The sequence below is a fragment of the Triturus cristatus genome, chromosome 6 (assembly GCF_964204655.1).
Source record: "Triturus cristatus chromosome 6, aTriCri1.1, whole genome shotgun sequence".
Taxonomy (NCBI): Eukaryota; Metazoa; Chordata; class Amphibia; order Caudata; family Salamandridae; genus Triturus; species Triturus cristatus.
Genome location: NC_140589.1, coordinates 1,617,167,666 through 1,617,195,417, shown reverse-complemented (window position 1 = coordinate 1,617,195,417; position 27,752 = coordinate 1,617,167,666). Strand labels below are relative to the sequence as shown.

General features: G+C 47.3%; 1 protein-coding gene across 3 annotated transcripts in view; it reads left to right on the top strand.

Annotated features, from left to right (window-relative positions):
* The window catches only part of RHOQ (ras homolog family member Q), a 217,731-nt gene that overhangs the window by 174,219 nt on the left and 15,760 nt on the right, over positions 1–27,752 (top strand). For 2 of the 3 annotated variants that reach the window (XM_085612762.1, XM_085612764.1), the window contains exon 4: positions 10,926–11,021. In XM_085612762.1, the coding sequence (XP_085468888.1) occupies positions 10,926–11,021 (96 nt within the window). Of the gene's footprint in view, positions 1–10,925; positions 11,022–20,823; positions 20,994–27,752 lie in introns of those variants that run through there. The other variant, XM_085612763.1, reaches the window with a different exon arrangement.

Sequence of the window (27,752 nt, the reverse complement as noted above, 5' to 3'; positions counted from 1 at the left end):
CATCAATTACTTGAAGAGCACAGTTCTCAGCTGCATGATGCCTTGCAGATTTGGGCTCCTTCCCAACACTGAAAGAATTATCAAATGCTTTTCGTTTGCCCATGGCGATTAAGGGGAGCACAGATAATAAACAAGGGTAAAATCAAGACACGCACCGCCAATCAGGCAAAGAAACAGTCAGGTGGGTCAAGGCCATGGAAGATAAAAAGAAAAGTCTTGCGAGGAGAGACAATGCCGCAAAGAGTGAGCTTTCCAATCAATGACCAACCAATGTCATGAGCAGAGCCAAGGGGGTGGCCCTGCCCTGCCTCTTCCTGGCACTGACGGAGCAGCAAGCAGCAAGAGGGGTTATGGGACTCCTGGTCCTCAGCAGCGATGTCAGCAGCTCTCCGGCAGTGAAAACAGCATCCAAACAAAGTGCCCAGAATAGTAATAGTGAGATGGCCAAAGACCCTATTATACTATTTTTGCAGAGTGTTTCCCAAGAGCGGATAATCTCAAACATGTGTGTTGCCCAGGATTACAGGACTTTTTTAGGTGATTTAACATTTACAAGTTTTGCCTTTAGTGGCAGCCTTTTATTCATTTAGAATTTTCTTTGTTTTGTGGAAGCTTTTTATTCTTTTAGAATTTTCTTTAGCTTTTTAAAATGTCTGATCGTGTAAAAAGGCTGCAGTGAAAAGTGGGATGTTTCATTTTTGGTGTGCCAGGGCACAATTAAATCAATATTACCTGGATATCCTAATTTCAAGCTTCCATAAATGTCATGTATGAGTAAATTTCCTTCAGGTGTTCTCTCTTGCCATGCAGGCAAATAATAAGGGATTTGTGAGTGGACAACAGTTCTGTACCAGAACCTGTATTTTTCACTGTGAAAAAAACACTAATAAAGATTAGCATGCCATCAGTTCAAAAGAAAGACATCTTTCTGCAACCCAGTGCTTAGCAGTAGCTCGTTGGATGTACAATACTGCTATTTGTAAACATCCTCTGGCAATCCTTGGTTCAATATAATTTTAATATGAAGTAAAATATATTATTCAGGCTGAATTCTTTTATCTGAACATGAACATGTTTGAAGGCAAGCAAGGCATGCATTAGAGTTATTTAGAGGAACATGCAAGGGTGCATGGGATCTGTGCTTCTGCATCTTTACGTTTTCAAACAGTAAGAATAGTTTAGCGAGCAGGCAATAGTGAGTGGTCTACCGTTGAAGGGGAACTGTGTTTCAAAGGCTGCTTGCTGGTCATGTTCATTTCTGGCACTACCAAATTCCGTATGTCAAGAACAATGAAAAGAAAGTGGCTTTGCGTCCGGCCACTTTAGCCATTGGTTGTTTTAGGCAATCTGTTCCAGCCAATGCATAAGTAAAGTGTTCTTCACATTTTGGATCAGCCCACCTGAATATTTCGCAGGTTTACATTTATTGTTGCCTTGGTGACTGGAAAAGGTAGGCCATCTCAGGGATTGCCTCGCCTCTTCTCAGATGGGCCTCAGAAGGAAGCATGGGCTGGGTGGAGACACCAGGTTCCCTTCACTCTCTCGGAGCCAGGAGGAAGCTGACAATGGGAAGGACCTGGCAAATGTACTTTTTCTTGTGTTCCCCATAGTGAGGGTGGAAACCCGCCCATCATCGACCCTCTGCATTCTTCCATCCACCCACAGTTGCATCCATTTAGCTATGCAACCACTCCTATCCATTTACCCACTCACCATCATATACACCCACAGCTATCCAGACATTCATTCAACCTACTATATACACACACACACAGCAATTAATCCATCCAATCAACATCTACTTTTTTCTGGCTCTGCCTGTATGAGTGTTGTCTGACTGCATGCATCTCTGTGTGTGCACAGATGCACATCTAGCTATTGTCTGTATTATTGTGGGACCTGCACGCATGTTATGCTCGTGCATGCAGACATAGAGCAAAGAACACATATGCCTAAAACAAAGAGAAAATGTGGCGTAAAGGCCACTGCTGCCGACTTTGAAACTGGGCAATCAAGTTCGAGTATCACCATCGTTTCGACATGCTGTCATTTTGGGCAAATCACTTAATCTCCCCAGGAGTACAAAAAATAAATGAATCCTTCTTTGTTTAATGTAACTGGTGCTCATGAAAAGCACTCCAATACCTTCAGGTCCAGTTCACACTATATAAGACTGCAAAAAATATTTTTTTTAAAGGCGGTCATTTGGCATTCCCAGTGCATAAAGTAGTTTCATTTCGCTTAATTGAATTTCTAGATTGCTTAATTCCAAAATACTTGATAAAGTACAATAAGACATAAAAACATAAGAAATCGAATAAAAGGAATATTAAAGTACTTTGGGCTGTAAAGAGAAAATTAGAAGATGCAATTCTAAGGGAAGTAGTGGAGGAGCTGTGCGGGAGGGAGATGCAGTAGTTCGGATCCAGAAGAGAAGTTGAGCAAATGAGTGCAAGGAGAACCTAGAGTTGAGAGGTGAAACACAAATTACAGTTTGGGAAGTAGAGAAAGGAGGTGGTAGGGCAGGGGGAAAGGGTTAGTGGGGTGAAAAATGCAAAAAAAAAAAAACACTTACCTCTTCGGCCAGCAGCATTTCTCCTCTGCTGCACTTCCGATGAATCTGGGAACGGGAGCAGGAAGCACACAGGCTCCCCTAAGCCTATCGCAATGTTGCAATGCAGCGTTGTGATTGGTCTGAGTGCCGTAGTTCGGTGCTCAGACGGGGACTGTAGGCCTGTGCATGTTCCCCACCAGGCTGTGCATTACAGCTTGGTGGGGAACATGCAAAGTGCACATGACTGTTTGGCCGGTTCAAGAAGGCCGGCCAAACCATCATGCACACTTAGAGTGTGCCCATCACTCCTCCCCCCATGACCCAAGCCCTGTCTCACCCTAACCTAGCCCCATAGCTGAGAAAATTAAAATGATGAAAACGTTATCATTTTATTTTACCTTTTTCCACTGCCCTGAGAGCAGTGGGGCGACGCTCCTCGGCCTTAGTGGACAAGCCGCCCCTGGAAAGGAAGGTTTGTAAGAAGGAACATAAGCATGTATACATTTCAAAGTATTAACGCAAATAGCGGCCGCGCGCAGCCAAAGAATCACAGAACTTATCTTCAGTGTGCGCTGTAACGAAAGCTTCATACCGTTCTGGTAGATGTAGCCTTTGCAGTTCTCACTTCTATGGACAGGTTTCAATGAGGTAGTTTCTCTTCATGTACAGCGCCATTTTCACTGAGATAATCTCTTGACACTGTAAAATACTGAGACGGGCAGGCCTAGGGGGTGGAAGGTACACCGCTAATAATGAAGGGACACAACAGCAAGGGTGTAGTGATGTGGGCCAAAGACCACGAGCGGTCTTGCGCCCCTTTATTTATGCCTTCGGGCGTGCCCGCCCTCAGGGTGCGTGGGTGCGTGACCTGCGTAACAAGAACGGGCCGGATGGCTCCGTTACCACATCCCTCCAATCTTTCAGATATAGAGACTACTTGCTACGGAACAGTTCGGCTCTTGCGCACACCACGCAAAGTCCCTCAGTCTCTGATTAGGGGCCGGATTCGGCCGGAGGCCATACCGCTGGCTCCGGGGGACGTCTTCTCATCCGGTCCCACAGGTTCCACTCCCACTGGACACCACTACGCCTTCAGAGGACCCGCTCTCCCGTTCTTCCCCGCCGGGCGGTGGGGGCGTGCTCCGCTGTGGGCTCACCTGCCCTCCTGGTGAGCTACCCCCTTCTCCGGCCTCCAGTTCCTCCTCTTGCGGGTCAGTCCCTGGTGGGGCCGTGGTGACCTGCTTGACCCAGGACGCGTTTCGGGTCACGACCCTTGTTCCTCTCTGGACCGACACCATGGTGCCCTGCACCCTGACCACCTCCCACACTTCAGGTTCAAACGGGGTGCGATACTTCCAGTTTGGATAACGGTCCTTCATGATGACCCTGCCCCCCACGTGGAGACTCCTCGCCTGGGCCCTCCTGGCCCGACTGGCGTTCTCATTGGAGGTCCGCCTTCTGTCTTGAGCCGCCTCTTGATCCAGCGGTTGAGGCTGCCACACCTGACTCGCCGGGATGTTGTCTCTGGGGGCCTTCTTGAATAAGAGGTGTGCAGGCGCGCACCGAGTGGTACAGTGGGGTGTCCGGCGATACGCACTGAGGAATTGGGAGAGGCACTGATACGCATCTTCTCCTTGTTAGACTCCGATCCTCAGCGCCCGGTTCATCGTGCGCATGAACCGCTCCACCTCTCCATTCGCCTGGGGCCATTGCGGGGTGATCTTCCTGTGCTTGACTCCTCGAGCTGCCAGGTAGTCTTGGAACTCTCTTCCTTGAAAAGGTGGCCCATTGTCCGACCGGACTTCCTCCGGTAGGCCCATCATGGCAAATATGCGGTCCAGCGCCGCTCTCACCTGGCTGAATGCTGTGGAGGAGACCACTTCCACCACTGGGAATTTGGAGTGCGAATCCAACACCACCAAGGTGTGTCGCCCATCCGGGAAAGATCCAAAGTCCACACACAGCTTGGACCAGGGTTCGAGCCATGGGTCCTCCGTGATCACCGGATGAGGTGCCGGCTCGCCCCCCGTGATGGTGCACGAGTGACAGCTGCGGACGACCTCCTCAACCATGGCATCCATCCGAAGGAACCACACCTTGCTCCGCAGTCTGGCCTTGGTCTTGGAGATGCCTTGATGCCCTTGGTGCGCCAAACGAACCACCTCTCCTTGGAGACTCCTCGGAATGACGAGTGTTGCCCCTCTCATGACCACGCCATGCGGCCCCTCACTGAGCTCACTCTGCGCCTTCCACACTTGCTGCCGAAAGACTCTCTCGTCGTCAGTGAGGGCTTGCACCCCATCCAGGAAGTTCCGCCAATTGCGGTTCGCCAACGTGCGCTTCACCTTTACGAGGCACTCGTCCAGCTCCGTGGCCTTGCCAATGTCTTCCAGCGTGAGTGCCACCGGGCACGCTGCTTGCGACACCATCCTGACGAACTGACGAACTCCTCCGTGCCACGCTCATCCGACTGATCGGGGTCTGATGGGGTCTGCCCCGGGTGTCGGGATAGGAAATCCGCCGGGTTGTTGGCACCGGGGCGGAAGACGACCTCGAACCTGTAGGCTTGCAACTGGACTGCCCACCTCTCGATCCGCGGTGGGCCCAAACGTGCTGTGCCAGCGAAGAGCGGGACAAGGGGCTTGTGGTCGGTGACCACCCGGAAGTCGTGACCATACAGGTAGAGATGAAAATGCTGACAGGCCCACTTGATGGCCAGCGCCTCCCGCTCAATTTGCGCATACCGCATCTCGGTAGCCGTCAGGGCCCTGCTGGCATATGCGGTCAGGACCCATTCCTTCGCCTCCGTCTCCTGCATCAGGACTGCGCCCAGCCCGACGGGGCTCGCATCCACCACCACCTCTGTTCGTCGTTGAGGTCTGAAGTACGCCATGACTTTGTCGTCGATTAGCGCGTCTTTGACCGCCTGGAACGCGAGATCTTCCTTCGCTGCCCAGGTCCAGGGCTGGCCACTCTTCGTGAGGAGCCGGAGCGGCTCCGACAGGGATGCCAAGTTGGGAATAAAACGTCCGCAGTAGGTTGCCATCCCTAGAAAACTCCTGACCTCGGTGGCGGATGTGGGCCTTGGGGCTGCCCGGATCGCTTCTGCCTTCTTCGGATCAACTCTCAAGCCTTCCCTCGAGAAGACGTAGCCGAAGAACTCGACCGACTCCTGGTAGAAGGAGCACTTGGCCTCGTGCAGGGTGAGGCCACTGTCCGCCAGCCGCTGCAGCGTGTCTCGAAGATGCCGATGGTGCTCTTCTAGAGTCTTCGAGAACACCAAGATATCGTCGCTCAGGTTGATGACTCCCTGGAGCCCAGAGAGGGTCTCCCGTATGGCATTTTGGAACACTTCAGCCGCTGATGAGATCCCAAAGCTCAGCCGCTTGTATCTCCGTAGACCCACATGTGTGGAGAAAGTGGTGATGTTGCGGCTGTCCGGGTGGAGTTCTAACTGATGGTACCCCGCGTTGAGATCCAGCTTTGTGAACCACTGTGCGCCGTTGAGGTCGGCCACGATATCGTCCATGGTGGGTGTGAGGTGTCTTTCGCGCTTAACTGCCTTGTTCGGGAGGCGCATATCAACGCACAAGCGGATGGCGCCTGGCTGCTTGGGTTTAGGCGCTACCACTAGGGGGGACACCCACGGGGTGGGGCCCGATACCTTTTCGATCACCCCCAGGTCTTCCAACTTCTTCAACTCCTCCTCCACACGAGGTCTCAGGAGGAACGGTATTCTCCTGTGTCGCAGTGCCATGGGCCGGACCGTCGGGTCCACGTGCAGTTTGAACTGTTTCCCGCGTAGGCATCCTAGACCTCGAATAGCATGGGAAAGTCCTTCAACATCTCCCTGGCGTGCAGGTCATGCACCTGATTCGCGAAAAACACCAGCGCCAGGTCTTCGGCGGTGTGACAGCTCAGCAGGGTGCCCCGCTTGCCTTCTGCCACGTGGAACGTCGTGGCCAGCTTCCTGCCGTCACTGACGACTTCAACGTCAATCACCCCTCGCAGGGACAGCGGCTTGTCACTGTCATATGTGAAGATTTGGGCTTTGGAGGGTCTCAGGGGTGGTCGCGGCGACAGTCTCTCAAACTGGCAGCTGTCCATTACGTTTACTGACGCCCCCGTGTCGATGAGAGCGCTCACCGGGGACCCGGCCACCATGATGTCACACTTGGGCGGCGGCCTTCGCCTCGTGCCTTCCCTGCCGACGAACGAGACGAAGAATACTTCGTCATCCTCCACCTCTTCCTCGAATTCCGTCTTGGTGTTATCTCTCAGGGCGGCGGATTCTTCCACTGTCAGTTGGTGCACGCTCGCCGCTGCACCTCGCAGGCCCCCAGCACCGCCGCGCACCCTTCCGCCTCTGCAGACCTTCGCGAAATGGTTCGCCCGTCCCCACTTCAGACACGTTTGTCCTCTTGCGACGCACCGTCCGCCAGGCGGGTGACTCAGGCCGCAGTTGCCGCAGGCGTCCCTCTGCGGAGCCCTCGCGGCTCCGCGCTGCTGGTTCGGTCGCCTCTGCAGCACATCCACCCTCTCCTCCTTGACTGCCGGCGGTTTCGGGGCCGCAGCCGGCCGGTTGAGGGCTGCTTCCATCACGTCCGCCCGAGCGTTGGATAGCTCGTGAGACCGGCCCAGGATCAAGATATCATCCAGGGAGATGCCTGGCTGCCGCAGGATGAGGCGCCGCAACGGGACCGACCTACAACCCTGGATGAGCTGCGCCCGAATCTCTGCTCTCTGGTCCGGTAGCTCGCACGATAGCGAGAGTTTTCGAAGGCGGGCATAGAAGACGTCGATGCTTTCCGTTTCCTCTTGTCGCGCCTGGCGGAGCTTGAACCACTCGAAGTCGGGGTTCGTCTGGGGGTCAAAGTGGCGATTTAGGGCCCTTATGGCGCCCGCATAGTCGTTGGCGTTTCCTCTGTCTGGTAGGGTCTCAAAAAGGTCATACAGTTCTTCGCCACCGTAGCACATGAGGAGGGACCTCTTGACTGTGTCGTCCGTCTCCCGCACCCCGACAAAGTAGTGCTCCAACCGTCCGAGCCATGAGCGCCATCGCACTGCCGCCGTAGAGGGGTCCGAAAGCTCACTAAACGGGGGCAGCGGGGCCACCGCCCCATGTCCAGGCGCAGCGGGCGCTGGCTGCGCGGCCCGCTGCTGTGGCGGTTGCGCGGCGCTTCCTCTGCTGTTGATGGGGGTGGTCATGCTTGCTGCACCTCTGCGTCACCACCCACCTCACTGACCGTGGCTGCAGGTCCGTTCTCCGGGCGAGACCACTGACACTCTCCTCCCCCGCTTGGGATGAGTGGAGCTGCCTGGCTGTTGCTGCGCGCAGGCGAGACCACTGGCAGCTTCCTTCCAAGCAAATTCAGCCTTTCTGGCAGGCACTGCCGAGGACGCCCGTGTAGCTTCAGGCGGGGGCCTTGCACATCAGACCATTCAGCTGCACTCCCCTCCCCCTGCAGACACCGGCCGGGCTCGTGAGGGTCGATATTCCCCTCCGGGCGAGCTTACTGGCAGTGGGCGGGACGAGGGATTCCCCGCAGGGCTCCGGATCCACAGGAGAGGTCCGAGACGTCCAGACAGCCAGCGCGAGGGCGCGCGTCGAAGAGCTCTTGATGCTCCGCCTCCGCGGACCGCTCGGAACACAGCCAGCCGGAGCGCTCCGATGCGAGGATCGCCTCCGCTCCGCGCAGGTACACAGGAGGGGCGATGCGCGGGTGGGCTCCGCCTTCGTCGCCAATGTAAAATACTGAGACGGGCAGGCCTAGGGGGTGGAAGGTACACCACTAATAATGAAGGGACACAACAGCAAGGGTGTAGTGATGTGGGCCAAAGACCACGAGCGGTCTTGCGCCCCTTTATTTATGCCTTCGGGCGTGCCCGCCCTCAGGGTGCGTGGGTGCGTGACCTGCGTAACAAGAACGGGCCGGATGGCTCCGTTACCACAGACACCATGAGGTTTCGCTTTCATTTCAGCTCTTCAGACGAGATACATTTTGATAGGTGGCCCTGACTGAATGCTGCAGAATATTTCAAAACACATTATACCCTCGTGCTGCTTCGTAGAATAGGAGCAGCCCTCCAGTGATGGCCTCTGATCCGGGAAGCCTTAAAATTCAAACACATCAACTACAATTGTGGCAGCAATTAGACAAAGCCATGTCGAACTTACCAGAGGCGCGTGCCTTCTGCAGTGCCACATAACATTGTGGCAGAGCGCAGCTCTCGTTTACAAGTAATGGTGATATAGAAAACAAGATGGAAGTGAAAAGCAAGCCAGTGGAGACAATCCTGAGCTGAGATATGAAGAAAACGAACAGACAAGTTACAGATATATTGCAGACGAGCCAGAGAACCGGTAGCTGTTTAAATATATGAGATAAACAACTGCACTGTCAGAAAGGGAGGAAACGATCCAAAGTGCTGAAGTGTCAAGTGCCACTTTGCCCCTTCACAGCTTCATTCTATGTAGCATTAAATTGCAATGGCCGGTTAGCCTTTGTCAGTGCCAATTGTTCCCTTCTAGCTAATTGTGTTAGAAAGACTCAATGTACACCTCACTGGTGAACCAATCCACTTGAAACATCAGCTCGGAGACTCACTTTCAACCCCACATACCAAGACACAAGCTACCTTCTTCTTTAAACCCCAAGAGACCAACAAACTTTAATCATTAATAACATGTTGAGGTTCCAACTCCAATCCCTATAGAACAACAATGCCTTAAATGCAGCCTCAAGGAGAGCCCTAAAAGGGGACTCACTGGAGGTGAAGTTAAGGTAGTCAATGCCAAAAAGCCCTTTTGGGGAAACCAGTTCAAGTGATCAAGGATCCAGTCCAGAGATCTAGTTCCGCTAGCCATTGTGCTACTCACCTTGCAATTCCATCTCTCTACTCCTCCTCTGCTTGGAATGTTACAGACTATTAGCGGGTTTCCAAGGAGACATAGGGGCCTATTAGGATGGCGGGTGGACTTGCATCCCCCTCGCCACCCTAGCGGTGCTGGGACCGCCGCCAGTGGTGCGGCGGTCCTGCACTGGCAATTAGGATTCCACCGCCACGGTGGCATCACCCATCCACATCATTGTGGCGGGCGGTGCACACAGCACTGCCCGCCACAATGCTTTGCTTGCACATTGTGCATTTGCATGCACCATAGGTGCCCCCTCACCCCCCCAACATTCTGGGGGCCCGCAACAGATTCCCAACAGTGGAATCCGCTTGCTTTTCCGTGGCGGCAATTGTAATATGGATGGCGGTGTCTAGCAGACTCGTCGACCGGGCAGAAAAGCGGTGGACGGTCTTCCCGTCTGCCGTGGTACCCCCCGCCATCATAATATGGCGGGGGGGAAATGGGAGGCGGGCAGGGGATGATGACGGGCAGATCGCCACTGCCATGCGGGCGGTGGCGATCCACCTGACATCATAATAGACCCCATAGTGTCTGATATCCAGTATTTGCATATTAAGTCGTTTGAGAGACCCTGGCCCTGTGTGAAAGGAGTTTTCTTTCTCTCTACGCAATCCAGGTCAGTTTAGCATGATTGGCAGTTTATTTTCGGTGCACAAACGTCAAGAAATAGCACATGGCCATTTGTACTACGCATCACATGGCAATGATGACATCAGCCACACTCATGCTAAAAATTGCTTTTTAGGTCAACACTTAATACGATTTAACCTGTGCTATGGTGCAAAGGTAAGTGAGCAGATGCTTGTATGAGATTTATACCCGCAGCACATCTTCCATTATCTATACCTAAGCACAATTGCAGAAGTAAAAATTGCATTGCGTGTATTTTCCTAGACATTGCAAGTATTACATATAGGAAAGTCATGTGCTTTTCCTTTTGCCCATTGTTTGAGGCTGCTTTCATTTGGCTCTAGGATTCCATGCAAAGTCCGGTGACTTTGAGTAACTGTAGTTGACTTGACTTTGCGTGAAATGTAGGGGTGTTTGTGCTGTTGTGACCCTACTAGCCCTCCTGCCTTTGTATACATTATTTAGGGTCTGTGCTATGTGCCACAACAGCATTTGCTGTTGTGCCTGAGTCAACATTTGCACTCAAACTTTGATCAACCCTTCTGTTTATGCTACTTTGCCTCGTGTGAGCAACCACACTAATGTAAATCCGGGCCCAGATGTTCAGAAGCATGGAGACCTCAAGTACACTTGAATCTAAATCTTGTTTGGATCTAGGCTATGGAAAACTTGCCCTGTCACCTTATCTACTGGTCCAGCAACTCATGAGCCTGAAAGAATTATTGGTGTTACCCCAATTTAATAACATTTCTGGTAAATAGTTTTCCAGAACTTATTTGTATAGCTCCAACTTCTCTTACATTTAATACATCTTTTTTCCAGGTTGATCTGCGAGATGACCCAAAAACCTTGTCCAGATTGAACGACGTGAAGGAGAAGCCTTTGACTCCAGAGCTGGGGCATAAGTTAGCAAAAGAGGTAAGACACATATGTGTCATTGAGAAAAGGTCTATCCTAGAATTGATCCCAGAGTCAAGTGGAGATGGCGTGCAGCCTAAGCCAATTCATTGTTGATGATGTGCAAATTGTCTCTTGAGCAACTTATCCTTTCTAATACAAGTGGTGAGAGGATCAGATCTTTGCACCTGGGACAAGAGAAACTCTGCTCTTTGTGCATCATGGGAATTAAAAACTACAGGGCTGGTTCACGAAGCTTTTACCATGAGTATTAGTTTCTTACTCCCGTCTTAACTGTAAATTACTGGTGAATATCAAACACCCATTCATAAAGTATTCTCTGTGGGTGCTTGTGCGTTACTCCTGGCTTAGGTGTGACTGACTCATGAATTTCCATGAATAAGATAAGCTTATTCATGGAAAAACATTATGCAATTCACAAATCCTTTTTCGTTGAGTAAGCACGGATTGCACTTGTTTTTCACCTCATAGTTAGGATATTTGCCATTAATTACCTACTGATGTTACGCACCCTTGGACATTCCCATATTAGGTCGAAATATGAAGCCTGCCTGCATCTTCTGCACAATCTCATTACCATAGAATCCCTTTTGTGTAAAGCAACTCTAACATATGGCTGATGGAGATATTCAAATGTAATTGAAATAAAACCTGACATTTCTCAACACCTACCTGACATTTATACATGAATCCCGCCTGAACGCATCTTAAAATATGAACCATAGGCCCCTGCCACCTTTGAATCTCTACATTTTAGTTTAAAGGTTGTCTTAGAGACTCTATGGCTCAATATATTGAGAACAGTCTTTACCCTTTAATTTGCCCTAATAATGCCTGGAGCACAGACATGATTTAAAGTCTAAATGAATTCTCCTTCCAGCATTCACATGCCCAGTACTTAATTTGAGCCAGTGGGGTCTAGTGGCACTCTTTTTTTGGAGACTGGCACTTATTTTTTCCATAATCAAACATTTTCGGAGAGCAACAGGGCGATAACACACAAAGGGGGAAAAAGGAGGAAGAGAAATACAGAAAAAACCCTCATACAGGGAGAAAGCATGAACCTGCAAAAGTGAAATAAAGGGGCAGGAAGTTTCTGGTAATGGATTAAAGAGATGCCTGTGCGCAGACATTTAATAGCATCGGTCGAGGGCTTCTGAGCAGAGATTATGGCACAGGCACTCATTGTTTTACAAATTAAGCACTGTCCATGCCGCCTTAGACCTCGTGGGGTACCTTTCAAACTGACCCAGCAGCAGATAGTATGTATGGCTTAGATCATCAAAGATACCACCTTTACCATTAATGTAAGTGTCAGGCACCCACTCTGTTTCTGACCCACCAAGAAATGTTGTATGGACTCCTTTCTGAACTGGCTTCCAACTCATGAATTGGCTACTGAGGCAAAACATTTTTTGAGTGCCAACTTTTCCATGCCCTTCTTTATGCCAGTGGTAAATTCCCCCGGAATTCTACTACGTTTCAGTGCTTCAAGTTGCTTTTTATTTTTATTTTGCTTAGACAGGCCCTCATTGGTGTGGTAAGCCTGTGCCTTTAAATACTTAATGGATTCTGTTTCCATTGGTAACTTTAAAGCTGGCATGACCTCTCCGACTGCACTTCTGAACCCCACCAATGGGAACATAGTGCATTTGATCAAGATATTAAACCATATTTTCTTTTACTTCCAGTATAAGAAGAGCTCTCTCAGCTAGGAGTTACATATATCACCTATGACAAAGGTTAAGTTGTTCAATAAACTGGAAGGGAGGGGGAATATACATCTTGTGCTTCTACAAGTCAAATCACCTTGATACTAATGGAAGTGTTTTTTTTAACCTACCATCTTAGGATGCAACATATAATTTAACGTATGATAAAAAACTGATTATTTCCAGGAACTAAAAAAACGGAGAAGATTCATACTCTTTGGTTTTATTCAATGTCTTCAATTACATGGAAAACAGCATGTTCATTTCAATGCCCCTTTTATATTCTTCCAATTAATATGACTAGGTGGTACATCACCACGCTGAGTCATATTTCTTTTTCCCTCACTGGCACACTAGGCCCTCTCACCATTGCACACTGCTGCCCAGCCACATGCTGAAGACCGCCCAACATCATCAGTCAGCCTGTCTGAGCACTCAAGTTCATGTCTCTGTTCACAAACAGTTTCCATGTTGCTACCCCTTGCCAGGTGGGCTCATGGAAGAGTTATCAGCACATCATATGATTACACCTAGACTTATGCAAACGGATGTTCATCATCCAAAGGGGACACTTGCCTGGACTGAACCATATGCAACTTACATTACTGGATGTATCACAAAACCTTCACAGATTCAGCTGTGCCTATTATAACCCCCATCATAGTGCAAAGTGCTTGGCATTATGGTTTCCCTTACCAACTGAGGCAAAATCACCGAAGACCCGCACATTATTGTAGGCGTTTAGTTCACTCTCATTAAGCCTGGAATGTAAGATTACTTATAAGTGGACTACATTATTCATGTGAATTCTTAATCTTTACATAATGTTGACCAGTTGCCCTACTTGATAAGTAGTACTGTTAGTATATCCACCCCTTCAGCTGGAACCTCATGCTTGGCATATAATTATAGTTACACCAAATGGTCATTGATACAGAATGGACAAATAGGAGATATGACCATGAACACTGTGTTATGGAAGTGTTCCGCTCAGATAAGGGAGATTGCAAGTAACGGCATCATGTCCCTTCATTTCCCCAGTGCTGACTCAATAAGAATGTACAAATGCTGCGTGCAGTCTATCAGCATAACACTTCAGCTACAAAACTCAAGCAACAACTGTGACTTTATGATGTACATAATAGAGGGAAAGGTCAGGCAAGGCAACCCCAAATCTGGTGACTAAAGGCAATAGAATCCAAGGCCCTCAAAAAAGCATAAAATGGTGAAAAATAGCATGTGTTTTTCATGTAGCCACAAAACTATCTCCCACTTAAGTCTTGTAACTGGTTCCCCTTGTTCATTTCCCTGTAATGATCAACCCCAGAAACACAGAAAAATAAGGTTTCTACAGAAAGGAGTGCTTGATTGTGACACTCACTTCAGTAGTACTTTAAACATGTCTCAGGCCTGCCATTGCAGCCTGTGTGTGTGTGCAGTTTTGAACTGTCATCTCAACCTGGCAAAGTAAACCCTTTGCCAGGCCCAACCCTTCCTTTTTAATAAGCCACCCTAGGGTAGGCCCTGGACAGCCCAAAGAGAAGGGTGCAATGTATTTAAAAATTAGGACATGTACTTCTACGTTTTCCCTGTCCTGGTAGTGAAAAACTCTTACATTTGTTTATTCACTACTGCAAGGCCTATGTCTCCCGTTGGATAACATTGAAGTTATAGTTTTGCATTTTATAAGTATAATTCTCAGATGGGGACAGGAAACCAGTTCATGTTTTTTGTCACTGGAGTTGTAAAGAAAAACCCTCCCTAACTTATGGTGAAGTTGGATTTTAAATTACACAATTTTGAAAATGACACTTTTATAAAGTTGGCATTGTATTGCCTTAGCCAGTTGGTGCCTGCAGCCTGTCTCTGGACACTTGACTGGGTGCATTTGGGCTTTGTGTATTCCTCCTAGACAGCCACACACAATGGGGAGCTTAGGTATGACTGGGTGGGCTATATCTGGCAGGATGGGATGGAGCAGCTGGACCCAGCCCCACTTCAACATGAATAGGCAGTGTCCTGTCTACACAAAGGGCTGCATTCCCCCTGCAGATAGCTTTCTGGACTGCTGCTCTGAAGGAACTGTTGCCCTGTTGTGATGACCTGCTGCGCTCTTGCCTGAATGAGAAGAGAACTGGGCCTGCAACTTCACCCTTGAACTCAGCACACCACAGTGACTCCAAGGGTTAGTCTGCTGGCTTCCTGATCTGATCTTAGCCTCAGATAAGAGGCTCCCCAACCTCTTGCACCAGCCCCTGGACCCAGATAAAGTGAGTTCCTGACCAAAAGTGATGCCCCTCAGGTCCTGGACCCTTGGTGCAGCTCAGAGAGCTGTATTCACGCTTTTGGGCTCTTCGTGAGCGCGAAATAACCATAGGAATGCATGGGGAATGTATGCGTCCCTGGTAGTTCCTGATGCGTGGGGTGTGCATGGTCGAGTCTGGTATGTACAGATTCGTGTGGTTAAATGCTGCGCAATGATGCGTGCGTGTAGCTAGTATGGAAGTGCCACTTCTAGAAGTGGGCACTTCGGTGTGCAGTGTAAAATGTGTGCCTTGTCGCGTGATTGGCTGGCTGAGGTCATGTGACGGGCTAGGGATTCCCCAGAGTCAGGAGGAGTCACCCGGTGGTGAATAGGGAGATTAGCATGCTGATGGCTGGGGAGGAGTGCACCTTGGACCTGAATAGGGCAGGGCTTTCCCCACACAATGCTGGCTCCGCCCCCTGTGGTGCGACTGACGACCCTAGCCCTGCCAGTGAATAGAGTGAGGGGCTGAGCACATCAAGGGTGCTCCCCAACCAGCTGCGACTGGTTTTCCCCCTCACCTTTAACCAAGAACAAAGGGTTTACTGTATAAAAATGGGGCTGTGTCCCCACAGAAACTGTTCTCTTCCAGGATCCTGAGGGGGGCTGCTGCTGCTGGAGGCCAGGAGGAACCGCCACTTTGGACTGCCTTCCTGCCTGGAGGGCCCAGTGAGCTGGCCCCTGGCCCAGCCTTGCCCCCTGCCCACCTTCCTAAGAACTTTGCTGGACTTGGTGGTTATTCTCCCCCAAAGCGCAGGGAGCGCTTCATTTGTGTCCCTAAGCGCCTGGAAGTGCTTTTATTTGCCTTTAGCGCTCAGGAGCGCTTTATTTCTGAAAGCCGGTGCCCACCCGGCGTTTGCCCCGTCTTCGCTGATCTTAAAGTCCCCTGGCAGGTGCCCACCCTGCCAGGGACATTGCCGTGGTCGTTGGCGGGTGCCCACCCCGCTTATTTGTATTAATTTCACGGCGGGTGCCCACCCCGCCGTATATTGCATTTCGAGGGAGCCTACCCCTCTTATCACCGAGCTTTAGGAACTCCGCGCCCTCCGGCTCCCGACCAGGAAGTCAGGCGAGCCGGGGGCGGGCCTTCGGGACAACCGGAATCGAAACTAGGAGGGCGGGAGCCTACCCCGCCTCCTTCCCGAGACTCGCGGCTGCTTTTGGGCCCCGGAGCAGGCAGGAGCCGACCCTGCGCGCCGGTGCCCCCGTATTAGAAGAGAAGAAGTGCCGTGGCTGCCCCCCAGCCCCGCCGCGGGAGAAGTGCCCAGGAAGCTGCCGGTGAGTGAGGCTCTTACAAAAGTGGTGCACGGAGCGGCCGGGTTTGTTTCTGAGCGCTGGTGCGCTTCAACGGGGCCCGCATTGTTTTCCTGAAGCGCTGGGGCGCTCCAAAGTGTTGGTTGCAGAGCGCATGGACGCTCTAAACGTTGGGGGCAAATTATTTGTTAAAGAGCCTAGAGGGCTCCCACGTCCCCCGCATTGGTTGCTTCATAGAGCTTTCACGCTCCAACGTTACGGGGGCATTGTGTGTTCTAGAACGCTGGTGCGCTCCAACGACGGGGCCCCATCATTTGTCTCGAGCCCACGAGGCTACCATGCAGGGCATATTTTTAGTTTAGAGACTGCAAGGCTCAGGGGGCATTTCTGCAGTGATAGAGCGGCCCCGGGGGCCGCGGGCCGCTCCCCCCTTGCCCCACCAAGTTGTTCAGAACCACGGAGGCTCTAGGGGGGCATTTCTTGTTGTAGCGTCCAGGGGAGGCTCCAACCCCTGCTATAGTGATTTGAGAAGGCACAGTGGTGCCCCAGCATTACTCCAGTTGCCCAGCACTTAGTGGGCAACTGCCACGTGTAGGTTGTGCTTTGTGCTCCTGGCTTGCGCAGCCTGCGCCGCATGGCCCTGACTCTGCTGGACACAGGGCGTCCTTGCCCCTACAAGGCCAGTTGGCCTAGGGACTGCCACAGGTGGTGGCTTATGTGAGTTCTTGCGCAATTGTGTTTCCCTGCACCTCTGAATGTGTTTTTATGCGTCATGTGTTTTCCTTCCCTACACCTGAATGTGATGCATCATGTGTAACGTTCTATTACCCCTACAGGTATTGTGATACTTAGGTGGTTGTTGGTTTTCTCCTAGTACAGGTGGTGCTAGTGAGGTCCTAGTTCCCTGCGTGACATTTTCCTAAGGTGGTTAGGGTTGCGTAGGTGGTACTTACCTGTTACCAGTAATTACTGGTTGTGTGCTACATTTGCTATTTTGTACTAAAGTATTATTCCTATGTTCTAAGTGCTAATTCCTGACAGTGGTCCATGTGGCCCTGTCCCCTGTACATATAATCCCTTGTAAATTCTGCCCGTGCCTGTTGGCACATTGTAAAGTGTGTGTTTTTATCTAATGTGCTTTGGTATAATACACAGGCTATTTTTATAGAATACCTTGTGTGGAGTTTCCTTTGTGGTGGGCCTTGGGTGTTGTTGCTGGGTGCGCGCGCACACATCGCCTCAGAGATAAGCCTGACTGCTCGTGCCAAGCTACCAAGGGGGTGAGCAGGGGTTATCTTTGGCGTGTAACTCCCCAGCCCTGACTAGAGTGGTGGTTTCTGCCTGGCTTTGGCGCAAGCCCTAGCCAGCCAGAAATCCCATTTCTAACAGTCTGTCCCCAGAGGGGCTGGTGGATAGGAAGGCTGAAAAAGGGTATAGGCTGCAGATGGCCAGTCTCAAGCTGGAGGCTGAGGAAAGGAAACTGACCATAGAGGAGAGGAAAATGCTACTAGCTCATGAACTGAGTCTGAAGGAGCAGGAGCTCAAGGCGAGTCAGGGTGGGTCCAGCAGTGATGGTGGCAGCATGTTGACAGTATCCTCTGGAGACAAGAGGGTCCGTTTTCCTGAAGTTCTGGTGCCTGACTTTGATGTAGCAGACGATATTGACAAGTGGTTTGAAGCTTATGAGATTGCTTTATGGATGCACAGGATTCCTGAAGAGGATTGGTGGGGGGGAGGGGGGAGAAGTCTGTGGAAGCACATCCCTAGTGAGGGGAGGGACACACTACTGGCCCTAGAGAAGGGAGACAAAATGAAGTATTACCCATGAAGAAAGCCCTTGTCCCAAAGTATGATCTCACCCAGGAGAAATATAGGCAGAAGATCAGGGACAGTCAGAAACTGGCCCATCAGATCAGGTGGATTGTGTGGATTCCTTTTGCAAGTCACTGGATGGCTGGGTGTAGGGCAGTGAAGTCAAGGATTATCAAGGGATTTCCAATTTGATTGCAAAGGAGCACATGTTCAGTCTTTGTATTCCAGATCTGCGCCAACACCTGATTGATAGTAAACAGACTGGTCCCAGGGAGCTTGCCAAGGAGGCAGACCAATGGCTCAGCACCAGGGTCCAGAAGAAGGTACCTGGGAGTGACCCGAAGAAGGGTGGTTCAGGTTTCCCCAGCAGAGTGAGTGGGGAGTTCAAAATTGACATAGACAGGTCTCAGGTTAAGGGGAAGGAAAGGGTTCCCATGCCACTTCTGAGAAGGGAGGTTCTGGTGGGTGGTGGGTGGGCTAGTGTGCCCTATTTCCAACACCACTGCTTGGATTTTTCTCAGCTAGGACTAAGGCAGAGGGACTCGGTCTGTCTAAAGAAGCCACTCACTAGTGGGACCTCTACAGGAGTGACCAATATGACCTTAGGGTCAGGTAGTCCCAGGGGCAGGAGATAGATCATGCCCAAATTAAATTCTACTAGTGGGCCTTCAGCACTGATTGTGCCACCCACTTAAGTAGCACTTTAAACATGTCTCAGGTCTGCCATTGCAGCCTGTGTGTGTGCAGTATTAAACTGCCATTTCAACCAGGCAAAGTAAACCCTTTGCCAGGTCCAAACCTTCCTTTTTTATTAATACATATAAGTCACTCTGAGGTTAGATCATAGACAGCCCAGAGGGCAGGGTGCAATATATTTGAAATGTACTTTTACGAAGTACATGTCCTGGTAGTGAAAAACTCTTAAATTAGTTTTTCACTACTGCAAGGCCTGCCTCTCCCATAGGATAACATTAGAGTTGCCTTATTCCATTTTGTAAGTACAATTTCCAAATGGGAATAGGTAGGGGTGGGTGAACTGTAACTAGGGGTGGGTGAACTAGCAGAGATTCACTTCATGGAATTCCGCAGAGTTGCAGAAAAACTCTGCAAGATTCCACGGAATTTAGCCAATGGGAGGAAAATATCCTATGTGTATATAAGATTACCTTAAAGTACATTGCCACTAATGAGGGTGCGAGCATTGACATGAAATAGTTGGGGTTCAGGCGACAACATATATATGACGATTCATCCCATATACAGTTGAAATGTCCCTTGTTTGTCCAAAAGGATTGAAGTATGTATTAGTATAAATGTATTCTACTTTCTCGTTTTGTTGTTGTTATCTATGTACCAGTTTGTCTTAATGTAATGAATTCATACAATGAAGAACTATTCCAATTAGGAAATCTGAGTGGTATGTGGTTCTTGATGCATTGAAATTTGAGAGGGGACGATGGGCCTAGTATAAGGGTAATTAATTGTACTCTTAGGGAATATTGAGATATCTGTACCTCCACGCTACCTGTTTATTAAAGGTTATGGAAAAACAAAAAGAGTCCACTCAGAATTTACAAAATAAAGTGCTCACTTCCAAAAAGTGACTAAACCCAAGTGAACCATTTGGTTACTAGCATGGGAAAGCAATAAAGGTTTTTAAAATAACACTCACTCACCAAAAGGTCCCTTGGGGCATGCTTCTTCACTTCTTCATCCAGTTCTTCCTGCCCCGCTGCGGGACGGGGCGTGCTAAGACCGACAAATACGTGAAAGCACTTTGGAGAAGTAAACTATGTGTATTGGTGTGAGAGTGAAAGGGTCAGGAATGAGTTAGTTTAAAAAATACCTGACTTTATGGAAAAACGAAACTTTAATGCTCCCTGTAGCTGGTATTGATAAAAAAACGGGAAAAAAAGGAGGTAAAAAAGCTTTAATGAGCAGCTCCCTCGCTGGTCGACATGTTTCGAAGGCTACCCCTAAGCTGCTTCTTCAGGACCAAATACAATGATCCCTGTTACCACTCTGACTAATGCCTAGAGCTGTTATCCTATTAGGTGTTTCGGATTAATATACTTCTGTTCAAGACATTTGTTCGATACTTACTTGGTAATATTCTTAAATAGAGCGAATATACAATTTCTTAATTTTGACAATCTGTAAGGATAGAAGCAAAAATAATTAGTAGTCTAGGTGCTCTTTGATATTATCATTACATATCTTCACCCTAATTTTGTGAGGAAAAAATTATGATATATTTTTCACTTCATGCACGATATCCCATAAATCATGTGATTCGTGCTACCCTCGGTTTTAAAAAATGACATACAAGACATAACGATACATATAACATTTAAGCAAACACACACTCTCGCATTTTCATCAGTTGTGCAGAGACCTTAGCCTTTTTAAACTACCCATCAGCCTAAAAATTGTAAGGCACTGAAGGTGGTTTTTCACGCCTCAATATTGATGAAAGAAAATGGTAGAGAAACGTACATTATAGGTTTCCTAATTGGACCCCATGAGCATCAACACGGGAGGGGAGGAGCGCTTGTAGTCAAACACTGTTGGTTTAAATGAAAAAGATTTGATTTAGAAACTAGGTACAAAGTAATGATTATCTGTCCTGGTGTTGAGGTCAGTAGAACTCAAAAGTATGATGGCATCAACTATCTACTGTACTATACTTACTTCGTCAAAGCATCTCTCTCACCCACAGAACAATGCCTGCCCGTGGCTCAATCGAACACTGAATGCTGGCAGAGACCAGGTATTTGTATCCGGAGAGAGCTGCAATCAGTGACAGGCAACTCTGTACAGCTGCGTGAGAGCCTTGCTTCCGGGTGCTGTTGTCTACTATAACGTAAACGACCCCAAGATGGAGCACAAACAGATGTGCGGTCCCCGTGGTATTCCAAGTTAAAGAAGTACAGGAATTTAAATGCGGCAATCCTGAATTCGAAAGGTACAAGGTTACTAATTTGTGAGGACCATGACGTCTATAGAATAGTGAACTAATTGTAGTTTACAGACCTTTGTCGTATGGAGGAGAGGTGCTGACCCCTCCATTTTCCTCGCCACTCGTACTGGGTGTCGTCTTTGAAATATACAGATTTTAAACTTTCTATTGGGACACTGGACCAGAGAAATTTGGTCACATGTCTCTAAAATCGTTAGAGTATATAGAAAATACTCCGGAGTTTGTGTTGTTCAGAAACAAACCTGTAAAGATGCAGCTGTGTAAAGGGTTTTAGTATATAGGAAAACACGGCGCTCAGCAGATATGCGTACAGTAGGTTTGAGTAAACAAGTAAGTATGGTGCTGGACAGGAAGGGGAGACCCTATATAACCCCTCAATGTGTGTAGGGAAACCCTACAACCAATTCATACAACAAAGTCCTGTGCACACATACATAATACAATGCATAGATGTAGCATAAAACACAAATGATGCGTTCAGAGTGCTTCAGAAGAACTGGGAATTCTTTATTCTTTTAAGAGAAAAGCAACCAGCCGACACGTGTTTCGTCGGGGATGAGTAATCCCTGTGGGATTACTCATCCCCGACGAAACATGTGTCGGCTGGTTGCTTTTCTCTTAAAGTCTTTAACTTTTTGTCTACTGTTCTCTCCCGCTTTTGTGCATAAATACTGTGAAATTGTACATGTGTTTGTTATATGTTTCTCTCTTGATCCAATATATGTATTTTCTTCTTTTTTGTATGTATAACAATTGATTGTATATAAGGTATGCAAAGATTTTCTTAAGCTTTTTAAATACAAATATGTTTTAATTAAATTGTTTTTATGACAATAATTATTGCTTTAAGCATTTGAGATTTTGTACATTTATGTTCTGATGATATGGTATGGATATATTGTGTGGTTGTACTTGAATTGATTGACTTTGCCAAAGAGGATACCTGTTTTTTGACTTAAGTCTATTTGGTGCTCCACCTCTTTTTGGTTTTGAGGAGCCCATCTCATTTGTTGAGAAGGTTACAGAGAGAAGTCCTGCGTGAGGCGTTGCATCAATCAGCTGAGACTAACATTTCCCTTACCCTCTCCTCACAAGGTGGGGTGGAATCAGCAAGCTTCACTGACCCCCACCCAATATTGTGACATAGGGGGAAGTTCAAAAAGGAGTCCTTTTCTCCGTCGTATTTTTGCAATGTCGGCTCCGTCTCATTGGAGAGAGAAAGAATACAAGTGCGTGTGATGTCTGAAGTGAAATGAAAAACGTGCTGCGAAGCTGATGTAAGAGGTAGCCAATGGTTCTTGGCTGCCTAGAGAATCCAATCAGAGTTGCATAAAGGCTGCAGCAACTAGTTTGCACTAAAGTATGAAAATAAAATAGCACTGTTAACATAAGGGAAAGGTAACAGGGATTGCTGCAGTCATCTGCAATAGTTAGTTCAAATGCAAGGTGTCTGCTCAGTGTTGTGAATTATTGCTTCTGCTCTCTGTTACTTATCTCTCATACTTGTTGTGCCACTGAGAGCTCTTCTTTTCCGTCTTTCCATTGCCATATTTTTGAATCTGTACGTATTATGCAAAGTACTACACTGGGTTTTTCTTAAAAAACAGTGATAATCTGCTTGCAGTCTGTAATTAGCAATGCTGTGAACAGCAAAATGTTGTGAAAAAACATTTTCTTCCCATGTGCGGAATGAAATGCATGATAATCTGTCCACAATCAGCAGTCTTTCCAAAATGTTATTTTTGCAATTAGTATTTTTAACACCGTTATAATGTCTTCGGAAGGACTGAATAAATAGTTTCTCGGGCCTTAGTTCATCTTTTTTATTTAACCATGTGCATGTTTATTCAATGGACATTTTATTGGGGACAATACCACACAGTCTCCAGTTTTGGATTGTAACCCTAAATCCTCAAGCCCACTGTTACCTTGATGGGAGTTTTTATCTACTGTCCTCATCTAAGCATTACTTTTTGCTGTGAAATATCGTTGTTCTTTAGATTCTCTCTTGTGGTGTGACCCCCCCAAAGATTTATCAGCCGCCTGTCATGTCAAAAGTAAATAAGCAAAATAGCAATCAAAGACAACATGCATTATCTAAGGCTTCTCAGGTTAGAAAGGCATTGGCTTAGCATAGATAGTTAAGTGGTTAGCTCATACCATCACACATTCTATGATACAGCTGTATTATTATATAGCTCGAACAAAGTACGTAAAAAATTGGCATTTCCATGTTCATGTACTACAACTTCCTGCTGTACATACTGGTCTATGCCTCACCACTTCCAAAGTTCACCAGCCACCACTGGTCTGATAAATAGTCTGTTACTGATCTAGTCCTGTGTTGGTATGGTCTCTAGGCCTGGGCATAATGAAGCTAAAGGCCTAGTTATTTCCTGGTACAAGAGTCTTTTCAGATAATTGATTGTCATTTACCTAGAGAAGGAGATTGAGGGTTAGTTTCCCTCAGTTAGATGTACAGGTACAGCATTGTCCAGCCCAAGAAAAAGAAAAGTACTTCCCAGCCCTAATGGCTAATATTTCTCATTAGAGAATGCGCAGGGATCAGGGGTAGTGTAGTGTTAGTGACCCAAAATCAACAAAGATCCCACTATCCCTGTGTAGAGGCCTCCACGACCTGGTATGGGAATATGTTCCTCGTAAGGATGTTCCAGACCAGTTAAATAACATCGGAGTGGGTCTGATTCCCCCATGAATGGATCTCTCATGTTTCTCCAAGGTTGTGCAAGGCACACCCCCTTATGCATTTCCCCCGACAAAAATAATTTTGCACATACTACCTTTGTATTCTCTCGTAGTTGCATCTGCAGGCCTAAATATTGCATGCCCTCATATTTTGCCTCTCATATCTATATTCAGGAATTTCTGCAGATGTCTTTATTTCCCATCTAAGTTTTGCACAAATGCAAAACAATGTGTTCTGTATTCTTGCATACTCTACCCATCAGTCTAGAATTCAAGGAAAGAGTCTGGCATTTAGGAGTAAGTGCAATTTTCACACAGTCCTCGTAATCTGCTACCCACCATACCACTGTACATTCTAAATACAGGTGTTACTTTTAGAAAATGAGAGCACAGGGACAAATAGAAAGCTGTTCCGGATAAAGAGGTGGTTCATGGGTAAGATCACATAGTCAACAATTGTGGCTTTAAAACACATTGTTTTCTATATGGTGCGTTTCCCATGGGTGAAGTAAAACCATCAACTTAGTGTTAAAGGAGTTCTAGTTACTGGTTTATCCAGTTTATCAGGCTAGAGCAAAGCTCAAACCTATTTAGCATGCTTACAAACTTTCTGTGTGGACCACATTCACAGTCATCTTTGATTTAAGTCCTCGTGTGCTACGTTAGCTGGGTTTAAAATGCTTTCTTCCAATACAAGTTTATTAGCTCCCTTTGCAGGTTAATCAGTTCACTTGAAAAGTCCAGAAACAGGACAGTATTTATAAGTTTACAGAATTCCAGCGCAAATATTGTGGGGAAAAGTAGACTAAGAAAAAGGTTGTGTCAAAAATGTAGGCTACTGAAAAAAACGAATTTTGTGGCTACAAAATAAAAATAGAAAACTGTGGGTTATAGGGCAAAAGTAGGTGTACTAGGAGCAGGGACATTCTACTAAAGTAGAGAGGAACATTTATAGTGTTCTGGCGAATGGGGCATGGAATTAGTAGGGATTTTTAGAATTAGGGGAACGTTAAGGGTTTGGTAGGGTTTGGTGATTGGTAGCATTAAGGGACAGTTAGGGACATTTAGGTTTCAGAGAAGGGTTAAGGGGTAGCTCATGGCTTTTAAGGTTCAGAGGAGTGTAGCGCTAAGGTATAATAAGGTGTTTTATGGTTCAGTGAAGGGTAGCATTACAGGGTAGTTTGGGTTCAGGGATGTGAAGCATTAAAGAGTACTAAGCGTTTTTTTGGTAAGTTTCATAAGTTAAAGCATGTAATTAAAACATCTTTTAAAATTAGACATTTTGTGGAATTTTCATAGGTAATAATGAAGGACCTAACATTATTACTGTGATAGTTTCAACTAGACTTTAAAATCTGTCTTCATTAAATACAATCGAATGTTAGAAAATGAGAAATAATTCTCGTTATAAGTGGTAATGAGTGCCAATAATATGGCCCCAGATAGGAAAGGGATTGTGCTTCTGTACAGGTGTAATTGCTACTTCGAAGAAATTGGGTTATTAGCTGAGGGGGGGTGGAAGCCCACTCAGACAACATCACCATCCTTGTGAGGGTGACCACAAAAGTCAGTAAATTAACCTGTGCTCAACCCTCTGGTAACTTGGCACAAAGCAGTCAGGCTTAATTTAGAAGCAATGTGTAAAGTATATATGTAGCACACAAACATGAAAAAAGAAAACACAACACACGAAAAGTCCCAAACCAATTTGGAAAAGTGGGGTAACATGTAATAAATAAAATGATAACAGAATGACAAAGATCCAATCAATAGAACCAGAGATATTGAATTGTAAAGCTTTAAGTGAAAATAGCACCAAGAAGCACACAGCGCCAACTGTGGTTATCTGGTTATGCTGGACAGCGACAAAGTCACAAGTTCTGGCCAACCATAATGGATCGCAGACCGGGACTAGATTAGTTCCGCTGAGAGTTGTACCTTCTGTCCTTGAAGCGATTTTTCGGGTTGCTCAGCATCAGTTCAGATTAGGAGCTGCATGGTACTATGATGCGAAGTCCTGCGTCAAGTTGTGTTGCGATGTATCATTTTTGATCAGTAGCTCCGAGGGCTGCGAAGGAGGTCCTGCGTTGAGTTACATCATTTTCTATGAGACATCAGATCAGTAGCCGCGAGGTGCTGCGATGCGAGGTCCTGTTTCAGGTTGCATCAAATTTGATGGAACCCACAGTTAGCCAGGGAGGATTGTGCTGCCAGGCAAGGGCCCAGGATTTGGGCACAGTGGCAAATGGTGAACTTTGGAAGTGGTGGAGCATAGACAGGTATGTATAACTGGAAATTATAGTACATGAACATGCCTATCGTACTTTGTGCGAGCTATATAATCCAGCCATAGTGTGTGGGTATGAGCTAACTACAACTATCTATGCTAATTCAATGACTTTTTAAACTGAGATGTCTCAGATAATACTCATCTTTGACTGCTATTTTGCTTATTTACTGTTGACATGACAGGCGGCTGATAAATCTTTGGGGGGGGGGGGAATCACACCACATGAGAATCGTAAGAACAACAATATTTCACAGCAAAAAAGTGATGCTTAGATGAGGACAGTAGATACACTTTCTCATCAAGGTAACAGTGGGCTTGAGGATTTAGGGTTAAAATCCCAAACTGGAGACTGCGCTGTATCCTCCCCAATAAAATGTCCAGTGAATAAACATGCATATAGACAAACAAAATACTAAGGCCTGAGAAACAACCCTTTCAGTTCTGCCTAAGATGTGATAACTGTGTTAAAAGCACCAATTGAAAAATAACGTTTTGGAAAGGCTTTGCTGATTGTAGACCGATTATCGTGCATCTCATTCCGCACATGGGAAGAACATGGCTTTTCACAACATTTTGCTGTTTACAGCATTACTGCTAACTTCCCGACTGCAAGCACATTATCACAACAAAATGAAATGCATAATAAACCTCCAGCTAGAGCGGAATTCTGCGCTCCATTTTATATCAGTGAAGAGGTGCTAACTGGGAAGTCCTTCACACTGTTCTGGCACTTGAATGTTTTATTTTCAGAGTGGCTTGCGAGTGGGCCTGTTTAAAAAGAAAAATCCAATGTATTACTTTGCATAATATGTACAGATTCAAAAACGTGACAACAGAAAATAAGGGGACTGAGTGGTACAAGTATGCGAGAGAAATAAAAGATCACAGAAGCAATAATTCAGGACACCAAGGCAGACACCGTGCATTAGGAGAACTTCTGCAAACACTCTTACCTTTCCCTAGTGGTCAACTGTGCTATTTTATTTTCATACCTTAGTGCAAGCTAGTAGCTACAGATATCTCGTTTCAGCCTTTATGCAACTCAGATTCGGTTCTCCAGGCAGCCAAGAACCATTGGCTGCCTCAAACATCAAGCCTGCAATAAGAGTTATATTTCATCTCTGCAGCATGTATATTTCTTTTCACTCCAGATGTCAATCCAAAGAGACAAGCCTGGCATTGCAAAAATACAACAGAGGCAGGACTCCTTTCTGAACTCCACCCTTCCCCCTATGTCACAGAGTGGGGTGGGGGTCCGTGAAGCTTACTGATCCCACCCCATCTTGTGACGAGAGGGAAAAGGAAACGTTGTGAGTCTGAGCTGACTGACGGAACACCTCAAGCAGGGCTTCTCTCTGCAACGCCCCATGATGCATCTTTCTGCTGTGCTGCGGCTTATTGGCCTGCACCACCAACCCACCCACTCATATGAAACTGAAGGGCTGTAAAACAGTAGGCCCAAAGTCATTACACCATTACTGACTGAGCCCTGCCCACAAGAAATTCAGGAAGTGCCTAGCAGCCTTGCCTTTACAACGAGCAAAGCTCAGGCAGCCAGGCTTGTATCATTACTTTAATATGTTTACTGTCTATCGGAGTTATATTTGTGTAAAAACGATAATGGGGTTGTCAAATAGGTGTGTGGGCGGAGTCCCAAATGCCCTAATCAAGA